Raw genomic sequence first — 24,452 nt, forward strand, 5'->3', positions numbered from 1 at the left:
ACCCACATCCTCCACCTGGAGCATAAAAGGCCACAAAGATGGCAGAGGACAAGGCACGCCCCACTTCACAGCTGCTGGGTGGAGAGTACGGATGCCAAGCACCAGGGGCACCAGGGCTGGGCCTGGTGCCCGCGGCCCCACAGGCAGGTTTGCAGCAAGCATCGTGGAGTAAACAGTGACCAGGCCTCGAGCTGAGAGGCAGCTGGATGCCAGCCCCCACCAGGAATTACGCCTGTTCCCCAGAGCAAGGCCCCACCCTGTGGCCCTGGCACGCAGCAGGCACTCCACATGGCCTCTCTCCCTCCCACAGGGAGGGACCACAGGGGGAACTGCCTGGTTCCTGAAGACCTGGGGACCCACCGCTTTGGTGGCTGTGATGACCCTGCTCTGTGCGCCTACGGCCAGCCTGAGGTGGTGCTGTGGCTGCAGGCAGCAGTGGAACTGGCTGCAAGGCAGAGCCGCCCGCCTCAGGCTCCACAGGACACCTGGGACCTAAGCAATGAGCTATGCCTTCTCTCAAACCCAGAGTGGGCGCTGCAAAGCCCCTCTTTCTCTCCGTCACTGGCTGAGGCCCGCACACTCGTCAGCTACCAGTCTACTGGATGTCACCGTAATGGGGCCTTTCTGCATCTCTTGACCCTGGAACATCACAGTATCTAGAGGATTGAAAACAATGAAGAATGGCTCCTTTTTTTAATTGGTAATAACAGGGCAACTTCCTGATCATGAAAGGCCACAAAGATGGCAGAGGACACAAAAAGACCAACAGAATGAACACAAAAGAGACCAACAGTGTCCGTGTGTCCATGTTTTATTTATGTAGGTACCATTAAAATACAGTGTGCCTTCAGGGTCACATTTCTACAATTAAGCATTAAATACCGATCTCTTCTCCACCCAACCGCCCACGCCACTCCCCCAAAACCACACACAGCAAACTCCTCTGCAACCTCACTTTAAACCACAAGGGACACTTGCTCCTGGCCCAACCTGGACACTACTGCATGGCTCGCACCAGAATGCTCCTGGTCTCCACAAGGCTGGACTACACTGCTGGCATCTTGAGGCCATGGCAATGCTCGCTTCCAAGAGGACAAGGAAAAGCAGGTCCTCGTGTTAAAAGGGAAGGGCATGTCCTGGGAGGAACATCCAGGCAAGTTGGGCAACACCAGGTCTCCTTGGTGCTCATAAAAGCCAGGTTAGGCGGCCAAGCATCGAGCAAACGGAACAGGTACAGGAGGCTAGGCAGAGTCTAGATAGAAGAAAATGTGTCAGGGACCAAAGTCTGCAAACTGAAATTTCAGCACAAGCTTCGTGCTCAAAGCTGACTGATTGCATCTGTGTGTGCACGCACGCAGACAGGTAAGTAACCAGTCTGTTCTCCCAGCAAGACCCTGAGCCACAGAAGCTGAGGTGGCACTGCTGAGCAAACCTTCTTGCTTAAAAGAACAACTGTGGGCCCAAGCAGAAAAAATGAGATGTAGCAAACACTAAATATTTGGAGTCAAATTTGGACTACCTGGAAAGGATTTAAACTGGAACAATAAATACTAGAAATGGTCTTACATCTCAAGTGACTTGTGAGGGTCTGCTATGTGTGGCAAATTGCTCTGAACAAAAAGTACCCTGCCAGCCACGGTTTCAGGTGCAGTGTACATTATCTTCAAGTTCTGCTGCACTTAACTACATCCTAACTCCAAGCCCCGAGCCACCAGGAAAGGAGGCCGTGTGTGTCATGAACACCGGGTTCCCAGCAGCACCTCATACGTAGCCTTCTACAGTTACGAACACCTCAGTAGCTGGTGTGGTGGCTGAACAGCTGGAAAGAATGAGACAGACCCTTCATAATTCTAGAGAAAAACGCTCACAGATTTAGTGCTGAGGAAAAGCAGAGTCAGAAAGTCAAGACCACCCGTGATGTCACCCCATCTCCAGTGCCCCTGATCCTACCGATCTGTGAGCGCACGTCGTAATCCTGCTAAGCAAGGTGGCCCTGGGACAGCACCGCGAGTGCTGCTACCTAGCGCGTGCCCGGCCATGCGAGCGAGGCTGTGCGCGGCTGCAGGGCCAGTCCAGCCTAGTGGTTCCCTTTGGTCGACTTCTTCTTCTTCGACTCCTCTCTCTGCTTCTGCTTCTTCCTCTTGCCACCTTCTTTGAACCCTAAGGAAACACGGCTTGTAAAACACTGCACACCAGCAACTGCTTCCCCATGAGACACAGGCAGGTGGCTAGAAACTTCCCCACGTTGAAAAGAAAGCAAAAAAAGGCCATCGGTCTCGTCCACGTCTAACCTCCACAAAGACACGCACTGCCGTTCTGAACCCCACGTGGAAAGCCTCTCGGGTTGCTCACAAGCCACCCACACAGGGCCCTGAGCAGATGCACAGCCAAGACCCAGGGCGCCTCACCACCTGCAGGCCCCAGGTCAGGCGGAGAAGGCAGCGCCTACCCATCTCTCACCCGGGACAGAGCCCCTTATGTCCCCTTGAGTCAGATGGTGCATGTCCAACCTGTCCAGCCAATCAGAAGAAAGACTGCTCACCCTGGGTATTCTGCCCCAAGGGCCATGAACAGCCAGTCCCCAGCCCTGTGGGTGGGGAGTGGGCCGGAGCTGAATCGGGGCCACCTCCCCCACACAGGTCCCTGCACACCCGTGGCTGCCTGGGCTTCAACTGGGAATGTCATCACAACAGGAAGACAAAGGTCAGACTGCCAGAAGCCAAGAACAGGGTCAGCACAGCAGTGACAGGGGCCACCTCCCACAGACACCAAGCCTCAGGGTCCACGCTGTCTTCTCTCATGACTTTCACATGCCGAGTCCTTCTCAGTTTCTTTTCTAATGGCCACATGCTCCTGACAGGCCCACAGGGTGCTGGAGCCAATGTGGAAGAGGAATACACCTTTCCACATGTTACTTCAAGGTGGCTGGCTGCAGCTCAGCCTGTACCTCTAAAACGAAGCAGAGCGATTTTAAAGGAAGTCAGCGATCCATGGCCACAGCAGGGCGAAGGCCACCAAGCCCAGGTGCGGTCTCACACCACCTCCTCTGCAACGGGAGACGGTCCCACTCCCCAAACCCCAGGGCACCCGCTGTCTGCTTCAGCAGGCACGATGCACAGTCATTCCATCCCTTAGAAGCAAGGGTACACTCCGACACTGGGCAAGGAGAGCGAGCTCCTGGGAAAACCAGGCCACTCTGCGGTGCAGCCGAGAAGCCGAAGTGTGAAGCTGGGGTCCCTAGCACTTCAAGGTGACAGTGTTCCTTATTATACACTGCTTTTTAAGGAAAAAAGGCCCAAACTTGCAAATTCAACAAAAAGGCATTGGCAGGGACGTTCAAGGCCACAGGGGAGCATGCAGAAGACAGCCAGAGTGTCTAAGTGTTCTGGGCTGGCTTGGCTCCAGGCCACAACTGCAGGAAGGCACACCCTGGCTCCGTCCTCTCCTGACACCTGGAGCACCCAGACCTGCAACCCAGATGAGCAAGTCCTGGAGGCAAACCCTCTTGCTGGAGGGGAGAGGCCCCAGGGTCATGGCTCTGCTGCGCTGGGGAGGGGACACTTGGTGTCCAGGGCACTTCCTCTACTCCGCTCCGGCCTCCCTGCCTCCTGCCTCCCTGACTCCTGCAGAGGGCTCAGCATGCTGCACCTGCAAGGACCCATGCTCCTCAGCTCTGGTGCTCTTCTTCAGGCCTGGGACCTGAGTACAGGGAAAGGCAACCCGACAGCTCTGGCACATCCAGAGCCTCCCCTGACGGGGGCACAGACCAGCAATGCCCCAGCTCACCACACGCAGGGGCCGATGGGCAAGGACGGCACCGCCCACCTCTCCTGTGCAAGGATTTCTGAATTCACAAGTCTACTGTTTTTCCCATTCAAAAATGGCATCTGGTCAGAACCCGATGACACGTGGACCAACGACTTTGCAGGGCTGTCTCCACTGCTAATTCCTACTTTCCCCAAACTCAACAGGATCCACAGCAACAGATGCCACCGTGGAGAGAAGGAGCCTGGTGTTGAGCCAGGGTCCCCGGCCGGGTCTGCTGAAGCACTACCTTCCAGAAGGCCCACAGTTCTGGGATGGTGGGTCCCCTGGGCAGCCCACACCTGCACACCAGCTCTTAGGACCTGCAGGCCATGCATGACCTAGCGAGCCAGTCCGCAGTCTACAACCTGCAGGTCCTGTACCTCACAGAGACCCTTGAGAGGACACTGCCCTCCCGCAGCCCTCACAGCCCTCAGTACTAGCAGTGGACAGAGGTCCTGGAGGCTTCGCAGGCCCCTCCGTGGGGCAAGGCCAAGCACACTGCCTGTCCCTCAGCCCCACTGGGAGAGCTGACGCCCCGCTACGTTCCCTGGCACACCTGCTGCAGAGCAGGGCAGCTGGCCACAGGGGCCATGTGCCAGCTGCCCCAAGGCCCAGCCACACCTGCCCACAGGTGAGTGTTGATGAAAGGGTGCGTTTTTTTCCTCTAAACCCTGCAGACACTGCTCTGTCTGGGGATGACCAGACGGGAACGAAGGAGGCTCTGTGAAAGCAAAGCAGTAGAACTCCTCCCTTCGGTTTCCTGCTCAGAGCACCTGAGACTGCCTGCACCACCCTGGCTCAGATTACCAAGCAGGGACCCTTCCACAACTGTCCTGCTGTGGCCACCAGCTTCCACACAGCTGTGGGACCCAGGGGCACAGACACCTCACAGGGAGCGACACTGGGCTTCAGGCTCAGCACCACAGGTAGCCAGAGACCTCCAGGCGCTGCCAGGAGGAAAAAGGGCAGAGCGGGGACTCAGGAACCAGGTCCTGGGTGCCAGGCCCACAGAAGGGCGGCCAGGGCAGCCACCTCCACCCAAACTGTTGGGGACTTTGCTGGTTTTCTATTTTGTTTTTGTTTTGCTTGTTTGGTGCTGCCGAGGACTGAACCCAGGGGCGGTCTACCACTGGGCCACATCCCCAGCCCTTTTCATTTTTATTTTGAGACAGAGTCTCACTAAACGGCCCAGGCTGGCCTTGAACTTGCGGTCCTCCTGCTCAGCCTCCCAAGTTGCTGGGGTCACAGGCGTGCGCCACTATGCCGGGCTGGCTGGGATTTTTTTCTTTGAAGGGTGAAGCAGATGCAGAAGATAGGTGTGGCTTGGGACCATCAGGGCAAGTGACAGATCTCCACCTCTTGGCACGAGGTTCCAACAGCAGCACTCAGGTAATGGAGCGACATGGCAAGCGCAGCAGCCCTCACCCCTGCCGGGCAATGCACTCCACACACACCGCAGAACAGTGGGACCCTGCTTTAATGGAGGGAGAGCTTCGAGCAGCCACAGCTAGGCCTCCCGCGGCACAGCTCCTGGAGGTGAGCTCGGGCACAGGCCTTCCTCTGCCTCTGCCCCCAGGGCCTGGTGCCTGCCCCCTGGCTCCCCACACCTGCTCAGGTCAGAACACAGCAGCACAGGTATGACTTCTGTCCTCTCTGTCCTGAACTTGGGGGAGGATCACTTTGGGGCTGCTCCACACCAGTTTCCCTCTGCACACCTGCTGAGCTCATGGGCGTGTCCCAGGTGCTGGGGACCCGTGGTTTGTCCTGCTCCTCCTCTTGCTCCCAGATGCTATGCTGTGGCGCAGGCCTGGCCATCTGTGTGGGGCGGCAGGACTTCTGAGGGCGGGTGCTGGCGTGCTGGGCGGGCAGGGCAGGCTGGCCTCTCCGCAGGCGCTCTTCCACAAGGGCATTCTCATCAGCCACACCTGAAAACACACCAGGGAGAGCACATGAGCGGGAGACCCGCCCTCAAGGGCAAGGGTGGCATGCCCTCAGGAGCTGCTTACCCCTAGAGCCACAAGACTTCTGGAAAAAGAAATGGGCCATTCCAGGCTGGCACTGTTGGGGCCTTGACTTACAATCCCACGGAATCATGCTATGGAAACAGCGGCTCCAACCCACCCTGCAGGGCATATTCAGAACCATCCAGGCAAACACCCATTGAAGCGCGGATGGACAACCACCCTGGACAGGATGGCTGTCAACCCAACCGTGCCACCTGCAAGGAGGCGGCAGACCCAGTCAGCTCTTGGGCCTGTGCTGAGAAGAGTCCTCCTGTGCTGGCTGAAGCAAGCACCCCGTGAAGGCGTGAGGGTGCCCATCCAGCCATCCTGCCAGGCAAAGGAGTGCCTTGGCCCTTCCTGAGCCCCAGCTCCTCCCACTGCCCCGGCCTGGGCCCTGGCATCAGTGCCCCCACCACTCGACACGAGTCACTCTCAAGGCCCTTATCAACCTGAAACATAGAACAGTTTCTGCACACTGACTGGAAACAAGGAAGAACATCTAAAAATAGTACTGTCTGAAGGACTGACTTTGATTCTCCACAAGTTCTCAACTAGCAGCACTTCATGGATCTGTTAGAGAAAGCGCTGCTGAGACTCCTCCCAAACTACCAGGCCCATCTCCCTGGACTCCACTCCCTGCGAGGAAAACACCTGCTGCCCTCCTGCACAGCCCAAGCCCGGGGGAGGCAAAGGCCTCGCACCTGCTGAGGAACAAACCGAGGCAGGGGTCACCCTGTGGTGGCTCCTTCATCCCTGTTTCCCAGTCAGCCCAGGGTGTTTGCCACTGAAACTGAGGACGTAAATGCTAGTCAAGGGTCTCAAATGTCCTCACCTGCACACCACCCCTGGAACTTGGTGCCAGGCTCCATGCTGGGGCTTCACCCAGCTACAGCTCACACCAGCTGGAGCCAGCGACTCCCGGAGTCCACTCAAGTCCACCTTGCCTTGGCCCCTGCACCGTCCACAGCAATCCTATTTCTCCTGTCTCTCCGGCCACGTGACTGAGTTCCCAAAGGGCAAGCTGAGAGGCCACCACAGGCTGTCATGAGCTACCACATCAGGTACTGACTGCCCCACCCATCACTCACAGCATCCAGCATGTCCTGCCAGAGGGCCGAAGGCCCCCATGAGACATGGATCTCCTCTGGGTCACATGAAGCCTCTGGGCTGAGGGTGGCATCCTGGCAGTGGGCAGGATGTGGACTCTGCAGCGTGCCCAAGCCCTGAGGCCTGAGACCGAGTGGCTGTGTGCAGATGCCCACAGGCACCAGGGCTCAGAATGGCACCTCGGGACAGTCTGTGGCAGGCGGCCAGGCTGGAGGGGTGCTGCCACTGAAACGCAGCACCCTGCAGAGAGGCCCGGCACAGGCTGGGGCAATGAGGAGCTGGTGCCCCCCACAGGGCCTGGCATGTGAGCACCCAGGGCACGCAGGAGTTGAGAGATCCGTGCTCTCTGCCTCGGAAACAAGACACCGAAGGGGGCCCAGGCAGCCTGCTACACCTCGGCACTGGCCCTGGGCCAGCTGCAGCCAGCCACACCAGCACCAAGGAGGCCCCTTGTCCTGGGCAAGGAAGAGCAGGAAGCCAAGCACAGAGCCCATCCCCGCCCCGGAGCAGAATCCCAGCTTGAACTTCTGTTTAAAAACTACACTTTGTCAACCCAAGTGTGGACACTTGAGAAGGAAATGTAAGAGTTCCAGGTAAAGGACTGCCCACAGGCTGCCTGCTGCTGAGCACAGGACTCTGGGGGGCCAGCGCCGCCAACTCATCCACTTACCTCTGACTGCAAGGGCCCATCAGCAGGCGGGCCTGAGCCGGGCCTGAGCCGTCTCCTGTCCAAACACACGGAACAATGGTGTCTGGCACACTCTGCCATTCCAGGCTCCACCCAGGCACACACCTGCACACCTCACCAAGTACTCCCAACAGACCCTCGTGCAGCCACGGGTCTTCCATGGAGCTAGCTCACAAGTCCCCAAGGTCCCACACTTCAGCCTGGTCTCTCTGAGGCTACAAAGCCACTGCCTGCAGAGGAGCCAGACTCTGCACAGCTGTGGCTCCTTACCTCTTCCACCTGCACCTGCCTCCCTGAAGGTGGGGCTGCAGAAATGCACTGCTTCTAGAGCTGCTAGATCTCTGTGCTCACTGTCAGCTTAGAGAAGAGAAGAGGGCTAAACAACACACAGGTAGAGCAGACAGACACTGCACACGCCTGCAATCCCAGTGACTGCAGAGGCTGAGGCCGGAGGATCGAGAGTTCAAAGCCAGCCTAGATAACTCAGCGAGGCCCTACCTCAATTAAGTAAAATAAAAGGACTAGGGGGGCCACCCGCAGTCACCACCCTGCAGACAGCCCAGGCCATGGCCACCCGCAGCAGAGGTGGACAAAAGCCTGCCTTGAAACAAGCTATCGTGAGGTGCAGTGACGCAATCTCCCAGTGCTTCTGGGCCGGCCCGGATCACTCAGAATTCAGAGCCATGTTGTTTGTTCTGTGTCTCCCACAGGGAGAAGGCCCAGGCCTTTGGAGGGGGCCAGCGGTAGCAGGCCACCACCTGAGAGCACAGTTCTCCAATCCTCCCTGCCCCAACCTGGGCGGAACCTCTGCTGCTGGCTCCCGGCTCCCACTTCCCTGTGCAGTTCTTCGGGCACCTCTGCTCCCAAGCAAACCCCTCCAGGAAGCCTTCCTGCCCGGGTCCTTGTGACTGGGGTGGGCAAGCACAGCACCTTTTAACCAATGACAACCAAGGCATGGAGGCCATAAGGTCCCCACAAAACCTCCACATTTGAAAAGTGCCTGGGAAGGAAATAAAGTGGAAACGGAGGTGCATGCAATTCTCCTCCAGAATTCCCACTGGTACTGCCCGACCACGCCAGCACCCTGGACTCCTCCCGTGCCCATTGCCGTGACACACAGGCCTTCAGTTAACCTGCACCATGGGCCCATGTCACCACCCTGCAGACAGCTCAGGCCATAGCCACCTCCGTCACCACCCTGCAGACAGCCTGGGCCATGGCCACCCGCGTCACCACCGGAAGACAGCCCAGGTCATGGCCACCCGCAGCGTAGAGGGTGGCCGCAAAGCCACAAGACGGGCTCCCGCCAAGGACTTCAAGCCCCAGTCCTGCAGCACAGGCCCGTGAGGGTGGCCCTGGGAGTACCTGCTCTCAGGCTCGCACAGCAGTGTCCCACAGCCAAGGGCCAGGGCAGAGGACTAACACTCCCAGGGTGCCAGCTTCTCTAAGCATCTTGACTTCCACTGCCACACAACGCCACTCAACCTGCCCTGGCTGGCTTTGGAATGTCCCGACCCACCAGGGCTGGTCTTCGGCCCCCTGCCCTCCCCACATTGTGGTCTGCAGACCTGCCTGGGTCTGACAGTAGCCCAAGGAACCCACTCCCTGTGATCCAGAGACTCAACTGTCCTCCTGTGCTGGGTGGGGCTGCTAACCACAGCAGGCACAGGCTGGTACTGGACGGGTTTCCACAACACAACAGAACTTACAACAGCGCCACACACCTAAGACACCACCATGCCCAACCTCCAGTGCAGGAGGCTCCCAGAATACCCAAGAGGCTGGGCCAAGCCAGGACCTCCCTTGCTTGTTCTTTCCCTCTGGGCCCTACCCCCTGGCATCCAGCCAAGCACCCAGGTCATGCTGGGGATCTACCCTCTATCTGCAGCCCTGAGCACAGAAACTCAGAGAGCCAGCAGCAAGCACTTCCGGGGGTGGGGTGGGGGGGCATGCCTTGAAGTCTCAGTGGCCAGGAAAGCAGGCCAGAGCGAGCACAAACATCACTCGAAGATGCTGCTTGCTGGAGAGCAGCCGATCCCAGCAACCTCCCACAGCAGCAGGGTGGCCAGCACCTTCAGAACCTCAGTCGGCCTGCAGAGGGGCCTGTGTGGCTCAGACACCATGGCAGAGGACGGAGGGCCCGCATGTCCTGGCAGTGCCACTGGAGGCCACACCAGGAACCAAGGAAGCCTTACTTCCTTTGTTGTCCCCAGTGCTGGAGATGGGACTGAGTCCTGCTAGACAAGCACTCTACAACCAGCCCACTTTGGGTTTTTTTTTTAATCAAGGATTGAACCCAGAGGCACTGGACCACTGAGCCACACCCCCAGCCCTATTTTTTTAATTTTTAGAGACAGGGTCTCACTAAACTGCTGAGGCTGGCTTTGAACTCGCTATCCTCCTGCCCACGCCTCTGCAGGCGTGCACCACTGCACCCAGCCTCAGCCCACTCTGGTCTACAACTATGAAGCTCCTGTCTGGGCGCCTAAATGCTGAATTACAGGTGTGTACCTCAGCTCTCAGCCTCCCCCTCAGCTAAGCCCTGATCAGGACAGGAGGACAGGCGGAGGCGGCCCGCGACACAGAGCGCGCAGCTCTCTGCCTGGGCAGGAGTACCCATCCGCAGGCTGTGCTGCGCCCCCTTGCAACTATGGGCCGCAGGCACCGCCAGGAGGGAGTCAAGGTTTCTCTTCTCTCAGGAAGGAGAATAAAATGCTAGAAAAAGAGGCTGAATGCATCTAAGACTCAGCCTTGATATTGCCAAGAAAGGATGGTATGGTGATGCTGGCACAACAACTGGAGATGGGGGTCTCCAGTGCTCGCTGCTCAGCAGTCAGGAGGCTGCAACCACGCCACACACACCCCTGCACTGCACCCTTCCCAGGGCCCGCTGTCAGGAGGACCAAAGGAGCAAGGTAGAGACAGGGAGGAAGAGCTGGCAATCGCCCCTGAGACTCCTGTAAGAGCACCAGCAACAGAACGCTCCACTCCTTAGAAGACAAATTTTAAAGCTCTGACTGTAACAAGAGTAAAGAATCCTTCCTGTACTAAGAGATTCAGGTAACAAAGCCCATGCAGGGACTTGGGCCCACTGCAGGAAGAGTCCCAGCACACCCTGAGCTAATGGACCTGCAGTGCCCCGGGAGGGCCAGGGTATGCACCAACCAGGGCAGCCTCAACCACATCAACAGGTTCCAATCGCTTCCATCTCCCTCAGAGCCTGGTCATGAGGTCACCACTGCACACAGGCCGCATGCATGAGCTGGGGCCCTGGCCAGTCTGCCTCCCGCACCTGTGTGGCCTCAAGTTGGTACTAGGTTCCTCTGCAGGGCTCTGAGTGAACATGCCAGTAAAGTCCTCAGTGCCCACAAACTGTGCCTCACCATGCTCCTGTCCAGCCAAGCAAGTCAAGCTGGGGGTTCTCGCTAACCTGCGCATCCAGGGCTCCCATCTACACTGCATCCTGCACACCACAGCTCCTGCAGCAGGGGAATTCCACACCATTAGCTGGAGTCAGATGGGCCTTCAAGAGCAGGGTGCACGGTGTGCCACAAGACGTTTGGATGGAAATGTACACACTTGCCACGCCAACGCAGAGGACCCAACTCAAGCTTTTCATGAGGAGATCTTCACAGTCTCCACTGACAGCTGGGCTCCAGGGATAGTGCCTTTGAAGACATAGTGGACCTTGACCCCAAAAAGGTCACACAGGTACAGGATGAGACACACACACAAAAAAGCACACAGCTGGCCCACTTTAGTGCCCAGAGGAGATGGACTGCAAACCATCAACAGGAGGAGAAGGCCCAGAGACACGTGTCCCAGAGCCTAGTCACACTACCCCGGGACTGCCTTCCTCTAACTCCCCCAGAGCCTGAAACAGGCAAGGCCGACTGCATTACAGCCCTGTGAGACCAGGTGAGTGGCTAGGGAGACCAAGGCAGGAGTAATGAGACCCTGTCTCAAAATAAAAATAAAAAATACTAGGGCTGGGGATGTGGCTCAAGCGGTAGTACACTCGTCTGGCATGCATGCGGCCCGGGTTCGATCCTCAGCACCACATACAAACAAAGATGTTGTGTCCGCCAATAACTAAAAAATAAACATTAAAAAATTCTCTCTTTAAAAAAAAAAAAAAATCGGGGCTGGGGATGTGGCTCAAGCGGTAGTGCGCTCTCCTGGCATGCGTGCGGCCCGGGTTCGATCCTCAGCACCACATACAAAACAAAGATGTTGTGTCCGCCGAAAACTAAAAAATAAATATTAAAAATTCTCTCTCTCTCTCTCTCTCTCCCTCCCTCCATCTCTCACTCTATCTTAAAAAAAAAAATCTATGTATATATCATATGTGACCTTTAAAAAATAAAAAATACTAAGGATGTTTTTTAAAATAAAGAATACTAGTTCAGTAATAGAGCACCCCTGAGTTCAATCCCCGGTACCATGTACACACATCAAAAATAAATAAAACAAATATTATCAGTATTTAATATATTTAATGTTCAAGCTTTAAAACTGAGGCTTTTCTGTGTTTTTATTGTTGTTTATTTTTGGCAGTGCTGGGGATTGAACCCAGGGCCTTGCACATGCGAGGCAAGCGCTCCGCCACCAAGTAGCACACACGAACTTCAAAAGTCTGCATCAGATGCTGTCTCCTGGCTCAATCCTTTAAAACCTGGGGAGTCATCTGAAAAGCAAACCGAGCAGGGATCGCTCTGTACATGCTCATCAGGAGGGAAGATCTCCAGGCCAAGAATGAGGCCAGCAGCAGACCCTATGGACCCTGCTGCCACAGGGAAGCTTCCGCACACTGCAGAGAAGCCCTGAACCAATGCCCTTTGCAAGATCTCCATAAAGAAAGCCATCAAAGAACTGGGACATCCTTAAGAAGCAATCAGCTGGCTGGGCCTGGTGGCATAAGCCTGTAATCCTGGCGACTAGGAAGGACATGGCAGGAGGATCCCAATTTCAAGGCCAGCCTCAGCACCTTAACGAAGCACTAAGCAAGTCAGAACCTGCCTCAAGGGCTGGGGTTGCAGCTCAGTGATAGAGTACTTGTCTACAGCATGTGTACGGCATGAGGTTCAATCCTCAGTACCATGTGTAAGTAAAATAAAGGTATTGTGTCCATCTACAACTAAAAATACTTTAAAAAAAAGAGAACCTGCCTCAAAATGAAAAGCACTGGAGATGAGTGAGACTTAGTGGTACAGGTCACTGGGTTCAATCCTTAGTACCAAAAAGCAAACAAACCAGCAATCAGCTTCTCCATCAAGACAGATGATTCTTAGTGCTGCAGACCTCTAATCCTGCCCGCTGGAAGCTGAGGCGGAAAGGTATCGGATTCCAAGCCAGCCTCAGCAAAATTTAAAGACACAGGTTCCACTCTGACACATTCTCTGAACTAAAACTAAAACCTGTGTTAAGTGCAGCTCCTATCATCCCGCCACACCCACCATCACAGTCTGAAAGCTGATCCTCCAAATTTTCCATGTGAAGCCACTGGCTATTATCATCTCCTACCTTTGGAAATATACCTTTGGCTTTTTCAGAGATTTCCTCTCCCTGCCTAGTACTTGGGATTGAACCCAGGGGTGCTTAACCACTGAGCCATGCCCCCAGCCCTTTTGACATTTTTTATTTTGGGACAGTCTGACTAAATTGCTTAGACTAGCCTCTAACTTGTGATACTCCTACCTCAGCCTCCTTGAGTCGCTGGGATTACAAGCACTCACCACCACTTCTGGATATACCACTAATTATTTAAACAATTTTTTACAGCAATTTTTGCAAAAAAGGCAATACACATTAGTTGTATAAAAAGTCACTGCTAGCTGGACACAGTGGTTCACACCTGTAATCCCAGCAGCTCAGGAAGCTGAGGCAGGAGAATCGTGAGTTCAAAGCCAGCCTCAGCAAAAAAGCCAGGTGCTAACAACTCAGTGAGATCCTGTCTCTAAATAAAATTCAAAATAGGGCTGGGGATGTGGCTCAGTGGTTGAGTTCCCCCGAGTTCAATCCCCAGTACAAAAAAAAAAAAAAAAAAGGCACTGCTAAACTCTACAAATCATAGGTAAATGACTACTTTGTGTAACTTCTGATAGACCCTTCCTGCACATGAATTAACGAACATCTGCTTTTCTGCTCAGGGCTTCCAGATGCTGAGTGCACATTGTAACATTGAGCTGGTCCTGAATTATTAAACGCTATAAATGACAGAAACATAGGTTGGTTACAAGAGTTCAAGTTTCTTTTCTGCTTGGGAAAGAAAATATACCTAAAGATGTCCTGCCTTCTACAAAGTTAAATCTAAAAACAAATAAAAGGCGTGCAGCTGTCGCCCAGAGCCACTGAAGTCATCTGGAAGCTGTGAGTAACATGCACCAGCTGTCACTGCAGCAGCTCTGGTTCTTGGTGCAGTCAAAGGCTGAAGGCATGCAAATGAGGGCCACCAGCACACACCACCGCTTTCCCAAGCCCACAGTGTCCAAGGGCCTCTGCTGCGGCTGCTCCTGTCCATCTTCTGTGGGGTGGGAAGAAAGTTCGATCCCATACATATTCAAATCATGAAGACTGCTCTCCCTAAGGGAGCACAAACATCCAGAATCGCCTGCTGGCCCATTCAAGACGGGCTCACTTCCAACACCTGGTGTGGATGTGGGCAAGGACTGGGGACAGCGAGAACCTACTACTGTTGAACTCTACAGCAAACAGGTGAGAACAAAATAGGACATGGCAAGCAGGTGCTCGCTGCCTGAGCTACCCAGAGTCTGGGACCAATGGCCAAGGGACCCAGACCTAGAGTGTGCAGCTGACAGAATGGGCAGAGACCTTGGCTTGCTAGGGAAGAGCAAGCTAGAGGAGAACAGGATGGACAAGGAAAGGAGAATTGTGAGTTCAAAGCCAGCCTTAGCAAAAAAAAGTCAGGTGCTAAGCAATTCAATGAGACCCTGTTGCTAAGCAACTTAACACAAAATAGGGCTGAGAATGTGGCCAGGAAAGGTCTGTAGACCATTGTCCCAGAACAATCTAGGTCAAGTAGTGGCCAGCCCTGTGATCACAGCTACTCAGGAGGCTGAGGAAGGAGGATCCCAAGTTTAAAACCAGCCTCAGCAACTTATCAAGACCCTATCTCAAAATAGAAGAATGGTTGGGATATGGCTCAGTGGTAGAGCACCTCTGGGTTCAGTTCCTGGTACCCCCCCCCCACAAAATGGGGCGAGGTGGAGAATGGAAAACAGCCAACAGGCAGAGCCTACATTATAAGGTATCTCATAAGAAAACCTCAAGAGGCCCTGAACTATTTCAAATTATTTCAAAATTCTACTTACCACATATGGACACACGAGAGCCACTTTGCGGCACCCACGAGGCAACTGAATTGAGGTGCAGGACGGGCAGGTCAGAGTGAGGCAGGCAGACTCTAAGACTTTATTTATTTGTTTGTTTGTTTGTTTATTATTTTTCTTGCTGGGAATAGAATCCGGGCTTGGCCCATGCTAGGCACGTGCTCTGCCATTACAACATCCCCAGCCCTTACAAGCCTAACAGGCTACTGACTGAGGGGTCTTCGGAAGATGTGAAGACCACTTATCAATGTTACTAGAAAAAGAAAATGATAGCTACTGAAAAACAGGCAGATGCCTGGGTTCAACTGGGAGTCAAGCACAAACCACACCAAGGCAGACAAGGGCCAGAGGATCCGGAGGCCGCACAGGGTCACTTCCCCCAACAGCAGGCCCTATATTAGACGCCTCTCCCTGAGCTGGGTTTCAGTCTCCTGGGGCCTGCAGGAAACACCAAATGCTCACTGGAGCTCAGGCCAAGTGCTGTGAGCCAAGACAGTGCAGCTAGGCAACCCTGGTAAACACACAGTAGTCACCCCTCAAACCATGTCCAGGAAACAGATGGAGGCCAGGCACGGCCCTAAGGGTAGACACACACGGCAGTCCCTGGGACCAGGCCTGGACAACAGCCCACTTAGAGGGGCAGACCCCACTAGCACTGCGGCCACCCCTCTGCAGAAGAGCAGCACAGTGGCAGAGCTCAGAGATACACACTTCCACCCTCAGGTCCAGGGCAGGTGGCAGCACAGGGACAGTTGCAGGGAGTCCCCTGAAGGTCAAGTCCTTCAGCCTGGGCGCTACTGCAGAGCCCAACCCTAACCCTAACCCTAACCCTTTAAGATGCCCTGAGTGGTTTTCAGCACTGGGAAAATGCTGACAGCTGTGCTGTGCCACTCCAAGCAGACCCAGCCCCTCAGGAGCTGAGAAGATGAGGAAGAAGCCCAGGGCTACTGTGGAGCCCAAACAAGGTCAGCCACCCCTGCAAGGCACGTGCCAGACCTGGTGCAGGTGGGAGTACAGGGAATTGCTAGAAGCAGAGCATTTTTACTCCCCTCATTTTCAGACACTGCTACAGGGGCCACAAGCATGGTCTCGATTAAAGTGACTCCAGGAGGGGCTGGGGTGGTGGCTCAGTGGTAGAGTGCTCGCCTAGCATGCATGAGGCACTGGGTTCGACTCCTCGGCACCACATAAAAACAAACTAATGTATCCACCTAAAACTAAAAAGATACATACATAAATAAATAAATATTTTTTAAAAAATAAAAAAATAAAGTGACTCCAGGAAGCAGAGCCTTCAGCACAGCAGGAACCGCACATTCTGTCCAGAGCACTGGAGGTAGACAAGGTGCCCACATAAGGGGAGGGCCTACCCCACCAGGTCAGCAGTGCCAGCAGCCCCTTCTGAAGCACAAAGCAGGGTCTGGTCTCCTACATGCCCACTTGTCCTAGACGAGCTTCAAGGGACAAAGTAAAACTATACCAGGTTAACATTAAGTCAAAAAGCAAAGGAAGTGTAGACACATGTGCAAGCTGTTCACGCAGCTCTGCTGCGCCACACCACAATCCTAAAACAAGCCGGGCACAGTGGTGCCGCCAGTGATTCCAGTCTCTTGGGAAGCTGAGGCAAGAGGATCACAAATTCAAGTCCAGCTTTGGCAACGAGGTGAGACCCTCCAACAACCCAGCCAGACCCTGACTCAAAGAATAAAAAAGAGCTGGGAATATAGGTCACTGGTAAAGTGCTCCTGGGTTCAATCCCAAGGTCGGGTAAGAAGGAAGGGCAGAGACAGGAAAATTAAAATGGACACAGCGACATACACCTTTAATCCCAGCAATTCAGGGTACTGAGGAAGAAAGACTACAAATTCCAAGATCAGCCTGGGCAACTTAAGATCCTAGCAAAAATCTGGAAATGTAGCACCGCAGTAGAGCCCCACTAAGGGACTAAGGGACTCTAAAGGGAAGGGACTATGACAGACAGATGGGGCAGGAGATGCAACCACAGAATATAATGCCCTCGGTGCCATTCCCAACACCGCACCCCCCCAAAAAAAAAACACACAGGGAATATTTCAAATCTGTTTTTCAGAAAGTAAAGGTATTTACTTTCTGATTGCTAAATATAATCAGAACTTCATACTTGATTGGGGGGAAATAACAGAGGGAGAGTTCACACTACTAAAATAGTAAAACTAGCAATTTCTGAATAATTTACACCAAAACAGATGCTTCACAGGCCATGTTGGGTGGAAACAAATTCAAAACTACAAATGATTCAGAACCAGCAAAAATGAAGACTTTTATAAGTGTAACTTATTTTTAAAAAGGGAGGGGGGCTGGGGATGTGGCTGAAGCAGTAGCGCCCTCGCCTGGCATGCGTGCAGCCCGGGTTCGATCCTCAGCACCACATACAAAGATGTTGTGTCCGCCGAAAACTAAAAAAAACAAATATTAAAAAATTCTTTCTCGGGGCTGGGGATGTGGCTCAAGCGGTAGTGCGCTCGCCTGGCATGCGTGCGGCCCAGGTTCGATCCTCAGCACCACATACAAACAAAGATGTTGTGTCCACCGAAAACTTAAAAATAAATAAATAAAACATTTAAAAAAAAAATTTACTGAAACCTATTTACTTAAAAAAAAAAAATTCTTTCTCTCTCACTCTTTAAAAAAACTTTTAAAAAAATTAAAAAATAACTTAAAAAGTTGGCCTTGAGCCACGTATGATGGCACAAACCTGTAATCCCAGTCACTTTGGAGTCTTAGGCAAGAGGATCACAATAAAGAGGCCAGCCAGATTAGGGAGGTCCCAAACAACTTAGTGATATTCTGTCTCAAAATAAAAGACGAAAGGAAGTGGGGAATGTGGCTCCATGGTAAAGTGCCTAAGTTCAAGTCCCAGCACCAAAAAAAGGTAATTCTTAAACTCAAATTTATAAATATAGAATGCAGATCAACATCTCAAGACAAACAACTGAAGAGGGAACACCCTACAATCCCAGTGCCTCAGGAGACAAAAGATCTCAAGTTCAAGGCCAACCTAGGCAACACAGTGAAACCCTGTGTCAAAACACAATCTTTTCAGAAGGGCTGGGAACTAGCTCTACTAACAGTAGCTCCCCAAGTTGAATGCCCAGTACCACAAAAAGTTACACAAAAGGACTGGGGAGGGGTTGGGAATTTACCTCAGTGCCAGAGAGCTTGCCTAGCAAGGACCTGGGTTCAGTCCTCAGACCTTGGGGGGGGGGGGCGGGGGCACGGACTGAAGATTTGCTCGGTGGTCAAGTGCCCCTAGACTGAATCCCCAGTATTGGGGTGTGAGGTTCACTTTTTTTTTTTGTTAACTTTACAATGTTGTGAAAGCAATACAGGTTCAGTAAAAACCATATCTGGAATTTGGAATCTGCATCTTTTCCCAGCTGGCAACACACAGGCTGAAGCTCTCTCCAGCCCTGTCACTGGCAGCAGCACACTCCACACTGTGCCCTGTGCTGCTGAGCTCACTGGGGCACGACGCACACTCCAACTCCTGGCACTTCAACCTGATGATGGGTGATGGGGAGATGCTCCCGTGGCATACACTGCAAGAAATGGCGGGACTCCACCTGCAAGCTGAAGCCAACCCAAGAAGGCCAGGCACCTCCAGAGGACTTCATCTTACAAATGTCGAACCACTGCACTCAGCTAAAAATCTTTGCCAAAAATACTAATGATTAGTTATGAGAAAATAAGGGGAGGGGGCTGGGGGATGTGAGCAAACATAGAATTTTTTCATTCTAGAAAATATGCTATTACATGGGCTGTGGCTCAATGGTAGAGCACTTGCCTAGCATCTGTGAGGCACTGGGTTCAATTCTCAGCACCACATATAAATAAATGAATAAAATATAGTCCATCAACATCTAAAAAAAAAATTTAAATGCTATTACAGACAGAGGCAAAAGGATCCCAAGTTCGAGATCAGCCTGGACAAGGTAGCAAAACCATTCCCCAAAAAATGGCTAGAGATAAAGCTCAGCGGCAAACAAACAAAAAAATTGCCAGGCGCAGCAGCACACGCCTATAGTCCCAGCACCCAGAATGATAAGGCAAGAGGATTGCAAGTTCAAAGCCAGCCTCAGCAACAGTGAGGCCCTGCCTCTAAATAAATAAAATACAAAATAGGGCTGGGGAGGTGGCTCAGTGGTCAAGTGCCCCTGAGTTCAATCCCTGGTTTTAAAAAATAAATAAATAAATAAAGAATGAGAACCTGGATAGGGAAATCACCAGGACATCCCACTGTGTGAAGCCATAGCTGGGGATGTGGATCAGTGGTTGAATGCCCCCCGCCCCCCCGAGTTCAATCCCTGGTATCAAGAAAAAGGGGGAAAAATTGCAAAATGAAATGAGAGTAATCCAGGAGTGACTACATTAAAGGAACTAAGTAAAAAGACGACATGATAAACAGGTTCCCTTTTTTTGCGGGGGAAGAGGGAGCACGGTTTACTGGGGATTGAACTCTTTTGTATTTAGAGATATTTAGGGCCTCACAGTTGCTGAGGCTGGCTTAGAACTCATGATTCTCCTGCCTCACCCTCCTAAGAAGCTGGAATTACAGAGTGGGCCACCACACTGGCCACCTACGTTTCCTTTAAGAAATGGGCATGCACAGTCAAGCAAGGTGGCATACGTACGCCTGTAATCTCAGTGGCTCGGGAGGGCTCGGAATGTGGCAAAGTGACCCTGGGTTCAACCCTCAGCACACAGATGCACAAAAAGAAGTGCACATGTGTATGAACAGCATTAATTTTTTTCGTTAGATGTTTTTATTTGGTGGGGGGAGACAGGGTTTCCGGGACTGAGCCACATTTTGTATTTCACTTAGAGACAGGGTCTCACTGAGTTGCTTAGAACCTTGCGATTACTGAGACTGGCTTTGAACTGGCCATCCTCCTGCCTCGGCCTCTGGAGCCACTGGGATTATACATGTGAGACAACACACCTGGCAAAAGCCTGAGCTTGGATCCTAACACCACCACTACCCAAAATAGTAAGGAAGGCTGGCCAAGTCAGCCATATTGTTCCTGGAAGTGAAGTGAATCTACCAATTCAATGCAACTCAGGATTGTAGGGTACCTGGAGCTGACTTTGCATTGTATCTGAAAGAACGGACTAGAAGAGTTTTCCATGAGCTGTCCTTTCAGGTAATCACTGTACCTGATGTAAGGGGATCTGGCACAGAAATAATCCTCAAGAACAAAAGTACACAAGAAAAGAGATGCTATATCTAACAAATTAACGGGATAAAGACGGCACGAAGTCTGGGAGAAAGCTGGGAATTCTAACACAAACGTCAAGGTACAAAATGAAAATGTGGGAAAGTGCTCTGAAGAGCCGTGTCATCAGGCCAGAGACTATCTAAACACATGACCAAGACAGCCACAGGGCAGGGCACAAGAGAAAGGTGAAGCAGAAGGCCACTTGAGCAGCAAGCTTCGGACCACTTGGCGACATGGAACACAGTCACTGAGAGAAGGGCTTGCTCCACAGAGGAACAATGCCCTGAACAGGAGGCTAAACCAGCTAAACAGAGGATGCAGGCTCTGATGCAGAATGAGAACACCAAAGAAAGTACTCAGCTTCCAGGGACCTCACTGGAGGTAGAGCAATGCAAGACACGCCCAAATCATCAGGTCACAGTCAACTCTTGGATGCTCTGATGAACTTTCCTCCACAAAAACAGGAAGGCAAACAGGCAGTGACATACCTTGTGGTCAACAATTATGCTTCTTTTTCTAATAAGAGGCAGCCCTTGAATCAGCGGCTCCATTATGCTGCAGAGGCTGGGGAGTGGCTTAGCAATACACCTGAGGCCCAGATTCAATCCCCGGGACCAACACCATAAAAAGAGGGAGAGGGCACTGGGGTTATGTCCCAAATTTTACCTCTAATAAATCAACTGTGGGTCAGAACCCAGCACCAAAGTCTGGGTCCCTAGAAAAGCGAAAAATAGTACATTCCAAATGTACCTGAGTCAGCTGGGGTATTTGGTGCACGCCTATAATCCTAAGGATTCAGTCATTTATCAACATCTTGTCTCAAAACAAAATGCCAGGTATGTAGGTCAGTGATAGAGAAGCCCTGGGCTCGAAGCCCAACACTAGCAGGTGTGGTGGCACATGCTTAGAATCTTAGCTGCTTGTAATCCCGCTGGCTTAAGAGGCTGAGGCAGGAGGATAGAGAGTTCAAAGCCAGCCTCAGCAATTCATAAAGGCCCTAAGTAACTCGGCAAGTATCTGTCCAACGACAACTAAAAAAATAAATATTAAAAAAAAAAAACTCTCTACCTCTCTCTTTTATTTATATATCACTCACACACACAAATATATGTGTGTGTGTAATTAAAAATAAAGGACTCACAATCCCCAACACTGGGGGGATGGTAAAATTGCCCATCAGACCCTACTCAAAATTAAGTTTGCTTTCAAAGCGAAGCAGCTCTTGAGGGTCAAAACAAACTGGGCTTTGTGGCGTGACCCTGTGATCCCAGGGGCTCAGAAGGCTGAGACAGGAGGATCATGAGTTCAAAGCCAGCCTCAGCAACAGCAAAGCACTAAGCAGCTCAGGGAAACCCTGTCTCTAAATAAAATACAAAATAGGGCTGGGGATGTGTCTCAGTGGCCAAGTGACCCTGGGTTCAATGGGGGGGGGGGGGGGGGGGCAAGGAAGCCAAATAAAAGTGGCACCATGGGATGACTCCCAAGGGCTCAGGAGAGGTGACACAGGGATAACCTCAACACACATGAGCTAGTTCCTGCCATGTTCAGCTACCAACTGCACAAGCACGGCCCTAAAAGGTCACAAGATCTCGTCTGTACTTCACCACCACACCCCAAACTGGTCTCATAATTCAGCTAGCTACCGCTAGACCATAGGACACCAAGTGTTCAAAGTGACTCCATATAACTGCACTTGAAAACCTACACCAGAGAGGAAACACGTACCTCCATGTTGTCAGGGAGCATGCAAATGGCTGAGATCACAACAGAAGAGAGAGAGAAACCAGGTACCAACGACTGCTGGGTGCAGTGAGAACATCTGTCATTGCACAGTGCATTAGTATTCCTTAGAAAGGACACCACCACCCAGCAGGCAAACAACACAGAACCCAAGCTAGGCTGAGCAAAGGGACACATGCCTGCAAGCTCAGCAACTCAGGAGACAGGCAGGAGGATAGATAGTGAGTTCTTGGCAACTCGGGGAGACCCTGTCTAAAAATGAAATAAAAAGGACTAGAAAGGTAGCCCAGTGCTTAGCATGCAGGAGGCCCTGGGTTCCACCCATAGTGTGTGTGTGTGTGTGGGGGGGGGGGGGGGTTTCTACAGGAATAAGCAATTTAGTAGGTAACTAATAAATTCAAACTGCTCCAAAGATGATCATCCCAGTGCTCTTCAGATCTTACCATCCTAGAAGGAATCTGTGCTTCAGAAGAAATGTCCTCAAGCTGTAAGAGAAGCTTAATCAAATGGTTAGACTAAACCTCTGGGATCTTCTGAAAATCTGCCAGAAGAAGAACGCCCAGTAGGAATTAGATAAATAATGCTCGGAGCCATTGTCTTTCATATTGTAACAGTCACTAGAACTCCAAAACCAAACCTGAACACATGGACACTGAGCTTACATTTTGTTGAGAAGTACAGGATAAAACCCACCAGTAATCTGAATCAAGTCAACTGTGGAAACCTAACTACAGAGAAAAGAAAGCTTGACAGAGGTAAGATAAATGCAGCAAACTGGTCCCTCACAAGAGGTCCTCCGCCACAAGGACACTGGGCACAAACCAACGAAGCAGCTCCTGACAGTGGGCATGGGATCCACTCTTTGGGTGGAAGGGAACAGAAGCAAGTTCACCTACGCATCAAGCTGTATCAAGCTGCTTTCAGATTTCAATTTAAAAGGCAATCCACACTACAGAGACATCTTTTCAAATACAGAAAACAAAAGAAATATCAAATTTATTGAGACTTATTATCTACATGAAATGCTGTTCTGCCATGTCAATCTTGGAAATGGTATTTTCACTGCTACAAAACAGTTTTGTAACTTTTCAAAGGTGCTTTCATATTATACTCTGGACTCATTTCTCATGCAATGAACTTAATATCTTCTTCAAAAACCCAGGGAACCAAATTTGAAAAACAAGTAAGTTGTCAATTTTACTAATAACGTAATAAACCCAACTTGAAAGTTCTCATTCTGTAACAAAATCATCTGTGCTGACAGCAGGCTTTCTGATGCAAACTTCTAGCTGTACCAGCATGGTCCCAGGATGCATACCTACCTCCAACCAGAGGTCATGTGCCAAGATCTCCTAACACACCCAGGCCCATCACTCACTGCAGTCTTTCGTATGGCACTCTTTAACTACCTGTTACCTACTGCTGCTCTTGGTTCCTATGGCATCTGTTAAAATACTGTTTACTTACTTGCAGTAGCGAAACAAAAGGTTCATTAAAGACACTGTGATATTTAATAGAAAATCCCACAGCTTGGTCACCTGGGCTAAAAGTCAGGGAAGGACCATATACTGCTCATTCTCAAAACAATGGCGGGGGGTGGGGGGGCGGGGCCTTACCACAGGACACAACAGCCAGGGCACTGTTTAAAAGCAATTGAAGGCCTTTTTTTTTTAATATTTGTGATTTTGAGCTAGGATTCTGCTTACCAATGGTAATTGCAAAAGGTTTTACAGACTGAGAAAAGCAGCAACTTTATTTTTGCTCACTTCTTGTGATTCCATTACTTTACCATGTATACTGTGCTTAAGTGATCTTACATCATATCATATACATCCTACAGAACAATATGCTTTAAAGAATGGAAATTGGTGGTGTACAACTATAATCCCAGCCACTGGGGAAGATGAGGAAGAAGATCTCAAATTCAAGGAACGCCTCAACAAGGGAGGGAGGCCTTGTCTCAAAAATAAAAAGGTCTGGGGATGTGGCTCAATGGTTAAGGTCCCTGGCTTCAATTCCCCCAGCACTAATTTTTTTTTTTTAACAAGCTTTACCCGCCTCCCCCATATAAATGTTATACTGACATGTTCAATACATTGCTAATAATCTCTTAAGATTGCTGATAATTCTTTATAATCTCTACACACTCTCCAAATAGAAAATGTCTACATGTGCCTTTCAGTCAGTATCCACCTTAATGATGAAAGGAACACTAATGGAGTGACACTAGAAGCCCAGGCACAAAATCATACACAGACACAAGGAGGCTGCAGACCCCACTCAGGAAAAAATGCACCAAACACATTCACATTTATTTTCTTTTTTTTTTTTTAAGCAAATGACAAAGACCCAGTTTACTAGATTTTTAAACCTAAGCTTAACATTACATATTTAAACAATTGTCAAAACTTTACTAAGTTGCCAGCATTCATGCACAACTAGAAAACATCCTTAAATTTATATTAAACCAGAAATGTATTACCATTAATGCATTAATATCTTT

General features: G+C 51.3%; 1 protein-coding gene across 2 annotated transcripts in view; it reads right to left on the reverse strand.

Moving 5' to 3' along the window:
* Positions 1-793: 793 nt before the first annotated feature.
* Dnajb6 (DnaJ heat shock protein family (Hsp40) member B6) overlaps positions 794-24,452 on the reverse strand; it is a 62,815-nt gene continuing 39,156 nt past the window's right edge. For both annotated transcript variants that reach the window (XM_071610650.1, XM_071610647.1), the window contains exons 9-10: positions 5,523-5,732; positions 794-2,160 (exon numbers count right to left, since the gene is read on the reverse strand). In XM_071610650.1, coding sequence (XP_071466751.1) covers positions 2,078-2,160; positions 5,523-5,732 — 293 coding nt within the window. In that variant the 3' untranslated portion in view covers positions 794-2,077. The remainder of the gene's footprint in view (positions 2,161-5,522; positions 5,733-24,452) is intronic.

The sequence above is a fragment of the Marmota flaviventris genome, chromosome 1 (genome assembly GCF_047511675.1).
Source record: "Marmota flaviventris isolate mMarFla1 chromosome 1, mMarFla1.hap1, whole genome shotgun sequence".
Classification (NCBI taxonomy): domain Eukaryota; kingdom Metazoa; phylum Chordata; class Mammalia; order Rodentia; family Sciuridae; genus Marmota; species Marmota flaviventris.